Consider the following 10,527-nt stretch of genomic DNA (forward strand, 5'->3'; position numbering starts at 1 on the left):
TATCTAACCAAACATATCTCATCTAACATCTAAACAAACATATCTAATATTTAAACAAACATATATAATATCTAAACAAACATATCTCCTCTAATACCTATACATATCATATCCAATATCTTAAAAAACATATTTCATCTAATTTCATGACAAAAATATCTTATTTATCTTTAACCAAGTCTTATATAATCTAAATAATTATTTCGATTTAATATTTAGCTAAAAAACAAAACGTGAAACATCTAAAAAATAAATTATTGATCAAAATCCCTCTTTAAACTGTATACTACTGAAAGACAAAATAAAAGCTCAAAGTATTTGATTTTAGGCTATTTTTGTAAGAAAAAAAATAATAAGTTTTTTATTTCTTTATAATAGTTTTAACCCAAAAAATCAATTATTTCCTGAAAAATCATTTAATTTCCCCAATTCAGCGAAAAACTTATATGATCTTGAGAGGTAATAAAAGGATTTAATCCAAGTTTGTTCCTTCGAGTGCATTATAAAGAATTTGTTATTCTGAGTAACTGAGCAGAATAATTACTTTCTGTACAATTCACAGTGCAGTACTACCTAAGCGCGTTACTTTGTATCATAATTATTCCATATATATATAGAAAAAAATAATAATTTTTTTTCGGTCCAAATGAATTAAAAATTGTAAGTCTATAAAAATAACAACAAGTTATCTTAAAATGTTGTGATTTTAAAGTAAATTCTTAGATAATCAGGGAAAAAATGGGTCGGTCCAAAAGTCACTTGTAAAACCCCATTAAAGGGGGGGGGGTTAATTTCCCCTTTAAATGACCACGACCTCTACTCAACCTGATGTTTGTAATCTAGGACACTAAACGATGGAAGCTCATCCTCTTCCTCCATTTTTATATCATTTCTGAAACTAATATATAAATCTTAAAACTATTATAGAAGTCACTTTTATTTTCGATCAGTACAGGTTGAGTTGTATCACATTGGACAATAAACATGAACTTTTCTTCTCATTACAAAAAAAAACTTCAAAAGGTTGGTTAAGCATTAATGATTTACTTCTATACTAAGTCTTATTAGTGACTAACTAATTGTTTCAATTTTGAATATAATAATAATAATTATAAGATCTGAAAAGGAACCCGACATGGAACCCCCATCAGTATGTTAATAAAATGCGGCTTTAAAATAAGTTGATTTTGTTTAAAATGTTTATCACGTGCTAACTACATTTTTTAATAAAAATAGATTATAAATTTAGTATTTTTTCTTAGAATTATAGAAATAATATATCTTTATATTTGAATTACATTAATTCTAGACTCTAGAGCCTATTTATATGGCAAGCCATAAATACTGCTCAATAATAAATCTTGGGAGTTTCGTGGATTTTCTTACAAATTTGTTTCCAAGATTACGAGGAACCAAACTCCTCCATCCACCTCTCGTACTTGTCCAAGTCCTCCTTGGACACTGACTTGTTACACTTCGTAACAGCTTCAACAAAATCCTCCTTGGTGACGGGTAGATCCAACTCCTCTCGTCCTAGGTTTCTGATCTCTGAAGGTTTAAGGCCGGCAATCTTTCTCCTCATCGACATCATGGAAGCATCTCGGCATACATTGGTGATATCCGCCCCACTGTATCCGTCCAGCTTCCTAGCAATACTCTTCAGGTCGAGACCATCAACAGTCTTCACCTCCCGGAGATTAATCTTGAGCAGTGCCTCTCTACCCTCTAGGGTTGGAAGCGGGATGTAGATTCTCTTCTCTAGTCGTCTTCGGAGTGCCTCGTCGATGTCCCATGGGAAGTTAGTAGCTGCTAGAACCATGACGACCCGTCCTGGCTCGTCCGATATGCTCGACATTCCGTCCATTTGGACGAGCAGTTCGGATTTAACTCGTCTACTCGCTTCATGCTCACTCTCAGAACCACGCCGTGAGCACAGTGAGTCAATCTCGTCAATGAATATTGTGCTGGGAGCATAGAATCGCGCCATTTCAAAGAGAAGTCGGACCAACTTCTCACTCTCTCCCCTGTACTTGCTGGTAAGAGTTGAGGAGGAGACGTTGAAGAAGGTTGTTCCGCATTCTGTCGCCACGGCCTTAGCCAACATGGTCTTCCCAGTGCCAGGGGGTCCAACCATCAAAACTCCTCGCCAGGGTCGTCTTATACCCTTAAAGAAGTCTGGCATCCACATTGGGAGCACCACCGCCTCCTCGAGTAAACGTTTAGCCTCCTGAAGATCGGCAATATCGTCCCAGTGAATGTTGGGATCCTTCTGGACGATATCCCGCTCTAGCATATCAACAAGATCTCCGTCGTATCCAGTACCATCAAACTTAGGTTGGTCCGACTCCTCTGGTCCCTCATCCTTCTCCTCTTTATCCTCCTTTCCCTTCCCTCCTTTCCTTCCTCCATCAGTCTTACCCCCCTTCCTCACCTCCTTCTCCTTCCCAGTTCCTCGTTTTCCAGAGGCAGCTCCCCCAGTACTCTTTATAGTTCGACCTCCAGGTCCTAAACCTCGGATATTAGGTTCACTCTTCCTGGATCCTCGAACTGGTTTAACTGCTGGAGGTCCACGCATCTCCACATGCGTTGGAGGATCCCAGGCAGCAGGATCTCGAGGGGGTGGAGCAGGCCATACATCAGGATCCCGGGTTGGTTCTTCAAACGATGTATGAGATCTAAATTATAGAAAACATGTAAAAATCACATAATCAGACAAATTGCATATTTTTCTTCACCTTAATTTGAGGCATATAATTAAAAATATTAATTTTCAAATTTTAACAGTTTTTGTTATTTTGGCCTCTTAATTAAATTTTAATTCTGCTAATTTTTTTAATTTATCCTACACCTTTCATTGCAATGACTTAAAGTTTAGGAATTGAAACATTTCTTTTTTATTTAAGACAGACCTCCTAAGTTTGTATAATGCTTTGTTTACATTCCTGCTCATAAAACTTAAAGCTCAGATTAAGTTTGTTTACATTTCTCCCAAATATGACATTACAGCACACTTATTATTTATATTGACCAAGTTTGTGAACATTTCTCCCAGATACGACGGTACAGTACACTTAAGGTTTGTATTGAAAAAGTAAGTTTAGATATCTCCCAAATATGCAGATATAACAGTACAGTACTGTGTACACATATAGTTTGTTTACATTTCTCCCAGATATGACAGTACAGTGTAAATTATTTTTTGTATGGAAAAAGTTTGTTTAAATTTCTCCCATAGCCCAAAATTTAAATTTTTTATATGAAATTTTATTATATTGAGTTTAGTTATATTCTCAATCTTTTTCGAATCTCTTATATCAAAATCTACACAAATGTTAAGACCCACACAAAAAAAACTCGGGAGTTTCGTTCTACGATACTCTTTTAAATTTCGGGCTCAGAAACGACGCAACAGTACACTTTTGTATTGAAAAAGTTGTTTAGATATCCCCCAAATATGCAGATATAACAGTACAGTACAGTACACTTTTAGTTTGTTTTCATTTCTCCCAGTTGTGACAGTACATTACACTTATAATTTATATTGACAAAGTTTGTCAACATTTCTCCCAGATATGACATTACAGTACAGTACAGCATAGTAAACTTATGGTTTGTTTACATTAGTATTAGAAAATGATCATGAAAAATCCCCCGGATATGACATTAGAGTACACTTATTATTTATATTGAAAAAGTTTGTTTATATTTCTCCCAGATAGAAGAGTACAATTGTATTTATTTACTACCTGACTCCCACATGTTGACTATCATGATGCCCTCCCTTGAACATATTAAGGGTCTGCATGATGGTTTTAATAACATCATACTCCTGTGCTACTTCTCCCTGGATCTGCTGCCACTTCATTTTCCGTACAGGGTCCTCTATACTTCCCAGCAGCCGGTGTATTTGCTGTACAACTCCCTGGTAGTACACACTAGCTGTCTCATAGTTGCCTAGTAGAGACATCTCCCGGGCTAGTTTTGTATTATCACAGATATCACTCACACTGATCGCCATTTTTCAGCTCTGGAAATAAAAGCTTAAAAATGGTTTAGTCCAATAAGTCAATTTCATAGCTAAATAAATAAATAAAAAATTCTAAGAAGCTCTGAACCATAAAACTAAACAAAAACAAAATAAATAACAAATTTTATCATGACATTCAGTCTAATAAACATAACTCTGTGAAAACAAAAACTAAAAACTTAAAACTATCAATAAAAAATCTAAAAATTCTATAAAAGTACAATCTAAAAAAAGAATCATAAGTGACGGTGTAAATTTAGTTGCATAGAATAATTTTTACATGAAGACACTACGTTTCTAAATAATGCATTGATAACATTTTAAAAAGGTAATTTACAGGAACTGTAAGCGGAAGTTCGGCTGACCCTACATGCAAAAATGACTGTACCCTTGAAACCTTTATCTGATTAATATTGTTGAATAAATTGTCGTTTTTAATGTTTTAAGTTTTAAAATCTGAAAATTCCTGCATGTTTTCCTGCTATAGAAATGCGCAAGTCACTTTTTTAGAGAACCACAATTAAAATAATAAGACTTCAAAATAATAACAATTGATATCTAATTCATAATTGATCAAACAAAGCTATTTAGGGAACCGTTGTTTATCGAACATTGTCATCTTTGCATAGCGGGTCACTTGAAATTATGCTTTAACGTCGTAAATCATAGCACACTGGTACAAATGTTATCGTGACTGGTACATTTGAATTTTCGTGGATTTTTGCATATTATAGAATATCTCTTTGAACTGGACTAGGTACATAATTTGCTAAAATCCAAAGCTTAGAAAGCTTAGGATTAGATTAGGTAAAAGAGGGTTGTAAAGGTTTTTGTTTCTCCCGAAGAATTCTTTGAGAAAAAGGCATACCGCTTAAGTAAAAAAGAATTTAATGAAACCAAATCAAATCATGAAATATAGGAATTGCTCTGAGTTTCAGCTACCAGGAGAGAATATCAAGTCCCAACTGAATTGCGGAGTTTTAGTCCAGACCTATTTTTTTTCTTTCCCACCATTTCTAAAATTTAAACCTTTGTAGTAAATTACACCGCCTCTTCCATTTTATACCAAAGTTCCAAGGGATAGAATTCTGTTGTATAATTGCTGGTGGCAGTTTGATGTTTATAAATAATAATATCCTCAGTTGAGAATAAATCAATATTACGAACTCCTTCACAGGATAGGATGGACTTAGCCCTGATAGACTCCTTGATACTTTTGAAATGGACGAACAACTGGTTCCCATGGATCCTCTGCTCTAGAACCTGGCTATAATTTAGCTTCTCCTGGACCGCCCTCAGATGGGCGGGGTCGACAGAGCTGAAGCTAAGAACAGGCGAGGGAAGAAGGATAGTGTCTGCTCTGGAGAGAGCTATACTACTGGTTAGAGCAGGATGTTTTAGTGCTTCTTCAGCAGTTATTCTATTGTCGGGATTTTCCTCCAGACAGCGCAGTATTAAATCCTGAACAAAACTTAATTCTTAACACTGTCACGTGCATAAAATCATAAACTATTGAGAAGGAAAATGAATGGATATAAAGTTCATACATCATTCCTTCCATCAATTAATTTTAACACTTGTGTAATGTTGACATTACTATAAGGAAATAAAATTAAATCAAAAAGGAAAAAATAATTTAAGAACGTAGAAAAATGTGGGTTTGGGGAGTTGGGGAAGTTTGCAGATAATTTCTGCTTTGAATCAATTCTTTACTTTTATATTTTTTCCTGTATCTTCAAACTAGTAAGCTGTTTACTTGAACAAGGTTGCAAATATAGTTGAGTTGTAGGGGCCCTATGGCCTATATGTAGCCATCGGTACTTGCATAGTGCAAAACTGTGCGAATACTTTCAAGCCTATACATTGCATACAATGATCTACACGGTTTTACCCCACATATTACATATTAGAATAACATGATAACGTTTGATGCAAGTTTTGGAGAATAAGCAGCTCAGGGGATGTTGACGGGTTGGGGCTTCTCGTTTTCTCCAAACTAAATTTTACCTTGAGATGCTGAAATATTTCTGACTGCTGGTGTTCTTCAAACCTGGATCTAACTTCCTCCAGTCTCAGCTCAACCAAATCATAAACCCTGAATGACATTTGATATCTTTGCCGCAAACTCTGATTTTCTAATCCCTATATCTGTCAACCCAATATGTCGTAGATTTTAGATATTTCAAACTATAAATTCTGTCAGATCAAATAATCTAAGTATATAATATCAAAAGTTTACACCAACAGGTTGCAAAGATATAAAGATTAGAAAATTTGAGTTTGTGGCAAAGACTCAACTCCTTTAAGGACAAACTGTAAAAAATACTGGTTTCTTGCGCAGTATGATCAAGCTAAAACATCATTTATAAAGTCAATTTTTCATAAATGCAAAAAAATCTAAATTCAACTATTTGAAAAACCGCGACTTTTCTTTTTAAATTAAAGTTGTTAACCTGAGATGTGAAGAGAGCCTATCGCCCGCCCTGAATAGTTTTCTACCAAGTACACACTCCATAAGAATACAACCTAGTGCCCAGATATCCGTCCCAGCTCCAGATATACTTTCTACACTGTAGTTGTTGTTTCTAGATCTCAGGTAGATGTATCCGCCCCTTGCAGTAGACTGGTGGGAAGCAGCTCCTTTATAGCTGCGGGTCAGCTCCGGAGCTCGGTAGCCTGTACTCTGGGTCAGGTGGAGAACTGTAGAATCTAAACTGTAACTCAGTCCAAAATCAAAGCACTTGAAGCAACCATCCTAAATATCAATTCATATTTAAATGAAATAAGTTACTGCAACCAAGTTTGACTTCAAAAAACCACTAAAATGTATTTAAAAATCCGAAAATTCCACTTTGAAGGGTCTAGGACCAGATTTAATGAATATGAGAAGTAGTTTGTTGAACCGTTGGTACGTGGTTCAACCATTTCTTGTTAACCATCTAACCTTGTGTCCAGGATTCGTTTGAGATTAAGAAGAAAATAAAAGAACTTCCGGAAGAGAATCAACATTTTGATCTTCGCTCCAAGCTTCCAAAATCATTTATGAAAAAGTTTGAAAAGTACCTGTCCGGACCACATAATATTCCCAGGTTTGATATCTCCATGCACATAATTAGCCTGAAATATCAACAAGATAAAAATATTATTGATTTTCAATTTATTTTTCCCTTTTCTTTGATACATTTACGCGTGTGCTTGCTTTTCAAAATTCATAAAAATCATTTATACTGTTGTGGGACCTAAAATCATGTATACTGTTGTGGGACCTAAAATCATTTATACTGTTGTGGGACCTAAAATCATGTATACTGTTGTGGGACCTAAAATCATTTATACTGTTGTGGGACCTAAAATCATTTATACTGTTGTGGGACCTAAAAACTGTGAAATAGGAAGCTGACAGTTCAGCAATTTTGAGTGTATTTGATGTTATTAAAAGTTCACATAGTTACCATCAATAGTTATTATGCGAACTGGGACTGGACCATTGTTGTGGTTCATGGGACTAATTAAATTCAAAACTTGAGACTCACAGTCGTCTTTCCTGTTCCACAGTCTAATCTACTGTACAAACAAATTATAAAAGGGACTGTGAGCGTAATTTCAAGTGACCCTTCATGCAAAGATGGTAATGCCCGACTCACAATGGTACTCTTGAAACATTTATTTTATCAATATTGTAGAAGATAGTGTTGTTATACTAGGTTTAAAGATGTTTAATCCTGATAATTCCTACTGTTTTCCAGAATTAGTTGGAAAAACACAATTTCTTTTTTAAATTATGTAAATTCATATCTCATCATACAAAGCTTTAAAAGGTACCAAATTGTGAATCGGGTATTGCCATCTTTGCAGTGAGGGTTACTTAAAATTACGCTTAAAGACCCTTTAAATTATGGTAATTATTACCTGATGTAAAGGTTGGAGAAAACTGAAAATATCCCTGGCAAACTTCAGGGTGGTCCACACAGGTAGTCCACTCCGAATATTCTTAATACAAATTCAAATAAAAAATACTTATGGTTGCAAAAAAAACTTCACTTAATTTTACAAAATTACCTTGATTATTAGCTGTCGAATATTGAGGTCTAAAAGCTCCAATACAAAACATATCAGGCCCTAAATATAAACATATAAAATATTAGATTTCATTTTGTTTTAAACCTGTCTGCCCCTCACTTAGTGTGAGGCTGTACGTAATTATTGTGTACATAAGTCTCCTACACCCACTACAATATGCAGTACACGATTTGTGTTATTACATATTTAAATACTAAAATTTTCAATACCCATAACGTACAAAAGTTTTGTATACTGCAAATAATTGCTGGATTTGTAAATTGTGCATAGTCACATTATAATTAATACCTTGTGCCATGATCTATTCTATATATATAAAGTTGTTATCTCTGTTTTGTCTCTCTGTCTATTTGTTTCTTTGGATAAATTATACATTCCAAAGAATGTATAGACATCATAACTCAGAAACTCATTGAGCGATTTGCCTCAAATTTTTATTGGGGAACTCAGAAGACCAACGGGATTGTTTTTAGCCTGGTTTTGAACTGAGTTGATCGACTTTTATATCTTAAATAGTTTCCCGGTAAAAATCTACCAAGTGCGGGTAAACGGCGGGAGTAACTTTGAGTACCCTGGGCAACGCTGGGTTTCTAAGTTTTATCACACATTTTTCTGCTGTACAGTGTACATAAATCAAAATGTGTAGTACATTAAACATAAGTTCTAGTACCTTGTATATTGTTGTACTGTACAGACTGACCGATGTCTTGACTGAACCTGCAAGCAGAGTAAATACTTTAGCTTCTGCTTCAGCTGCACTCTTGAACGTGCTTCCAGTCCTGTAGTAAAATAACTTTTTAATCAGAAAGCTTTGGAAAAGGATGTTGACTTTAAGACTCAAGATATGACTTAAAATACTCCAATGAACATGAGGCATAGCAATTGCGCAGTGTAAACAGACCCATTTCACTAAATATTTTATTTAATAACTACTTCCTAGTAAAGCTATTAGATTTGTAAAATATCAAATGCACTTCGGCCTTACTTTACTGCCTATTCTACAGTTTTCTGGTGATCACTGTACTGTATTGGAAATTTACATTATTAGCAGTGGAGTGGCAGGTTAAAGGGAATTTAAAATGGTACCATCAATGTTTGCATGTGCAAACATGATGAAGATCAACATGTTTTTCTGCCTCACAAAATTGACTTGCAAAGAGAAGCAACGAAGGATTTATTGTGGGAATTGAACACATTACGAAAAAGGAAATAAAGATATCTTCCTTTTTTACCTGAAAAACTTAAGAGCCACAGGTTCAGCAGAGTTGATTGTTTCTCCACTATAAACAACACTGCATCGACCCTCGCCTAAACAAATTTTAAGATAACCAAAAAAACGAGACTCCACGTGGCCCTCTTTTTAGCTTCCATCTCTTTTATGAGACTTAATTAATTTGGTTTCCCGGTCTTCATTCAAACATCACAAAAGATGAGGAAATGACGAAAGAAATTTCAATAGCAAAATTCAAAAAAAGTTTTTTTTTTATTAAAGGGAATGACCGGCAATGTATGGTAGTTGAAGTGAGAACTAAGTATTATGGAGAAATTTTTGAAGATTGAGACTTTAAAAACGATTGTACGGAAATTGTTCAGTCCGTTTTCTTGGTTTCAGGGTTCCTTGTATGCTAAAACTGGATAATTTCTGTGCTTTATTATTTGGTAAACCATCAAAATACTAAATTGAATGCAGAAACCAAAAATCAAGCTTGAAATAGTCATATATTTAGTGTCGTCTTTACAGTCTAATTCTTTGTGAGTAACCCTGTACATACATACAGTCTTACACACAAAAAGGATTAGACTTCAGAGACGACTGTATGCCATTTATACCTCATTAAACCTTATACTGTTTCCTTATATTCATCATTCCCCACAACTGTATAATTTTGTATTTCTTAGCCAAGTTATTTTAATCAGCCATTCATGACCTTAACCGAGCCACAAGACTTAATTCTTAGGATCTTCATATCTTGAAATTTAAGTTTCAAGTCGTCTTTACAGTCTTATCCTTTCTGGGTAACCCTGTACATTAAACAGTACTTGATATAAATAGAAAATCAAATTGTAAGATGTGTTGAGAGGGCAAAATATAAAAAAATGATAAAAATTACTTGAACTGGAGCTCACCTATCCGTCTAATAACTCTGTAACTAGTTTCAGACCCTTGAATAGTTTCTCCAGGTTGTATATTCAGCTCAGGACTCTTCTCCTCTCCCTCGTCGCCATCCTTGTCCTTCTTTACAAGTCTAGCATCATTCCTTACTTCATCATTCTCCTCCATTCTTTAATTATTTAGTTTTTGCATAATTGAGAATAATATTTTATAGTTTGAAACAGAACTGCTAACCCATGGCAGCTCTGTTAGATCCACAGCTTCTACATTGTATCTGTAACAAGATTACTAATAAATAAATAATGAC

At 34.7% G+C, this 10,527-nt stretch overlaps 2 protein-coding genes across 3 annotated transcripts; both read right to left on the reverse strand.

Annotated features, from left to right (window-relative positions):
* Positions 1 to 898: 898 nt before the first annotated feature.
* LOC111714778 (katanin p60 ATPase-containing subunit A-like 1) lies at positions 899 to 4,048 on the reverse strand. Its single transcript, XM_023489977.1, has 2 exons — positions 3,747 to 4,048; positions 899 to 2,675 (listed from the first exon to the last, which is right to left on the reverse strand). The coding sequence occupies exons 1-2, from the start codon at positions 4,016 to 4,018 to the stop codon at positions 1,403 to 1,405; spliced, it is 1,545 nt and encodes a 514-aa protein (XP_023345745.1). The 5' UTR covers positions 4,019 to 4,048; the 3' UTR covers positions 899 to 1,402.
* Positions 4,049 to 4,148: 100 nt separating this feature from the next.
* LOC111714779 (serine/threonine-protein kinase Kist) lies at positions 4,149 to 10,520 on the reverse strand. Of its 2 annotated transcripts, XR_002768076.1 has the most exons (10): positions 10,235 to 10,520; positions 9,340 to 9,415; positions 8,778 to 8,886; positions 8,087 to 8,146; positions 7,937 to 8,017; positions 7,091 to 7,144; positions 6,481 to 6,782; positions 6,035 to 6,122; positions 4,624 to 5,488; positions 4,149 to 4,393 (listed from the first exon to the last, which is right to left on the reverse strand). XR_002768076.1 is itself a non-coding variant. In XM_023489978.1 (9 exons), the coding sequence occupies exons 1-9, from the start codon at positions 10,386 to 10,388 to the stop codon at positions 5,069 to 5,071; spliced, it is 1,344 nt and encodes a 447-aa protein (XP_023345746.1). In that variant the 5' UTR covers positions 10,389 to 10,520; the 3' UTR covers positions 4,535 to 5,068. The 2 variants fall into 2 exon arrangements, 1 of the variants encoding a protein (XP_023345746.1); XM_023489978.1 differs by lacking the exon at positions 4,149 to 4,393 and having other exon boundaries at positions 4,535 to 5,488.
* Positions 10,521 to 10,527: the final 7 nt, after the last annotated feature.

The sequence above is a fragment of the Eurytemora carolleeae genome, unplaced genomic scaffold (assembly GCF_000591075.1).
Source record: "Eurytemora carolleeae unplaced genomic scaffold, Eaff_2.0 scaffold1645, whole genome shotgun sequence".
Lineage (NCBI taxonomy): Eukaryota > Metazoa > Arthropoda > Copepoda > Calanoida > Temoridae > Eurytemora > Eurytemora carolleeae.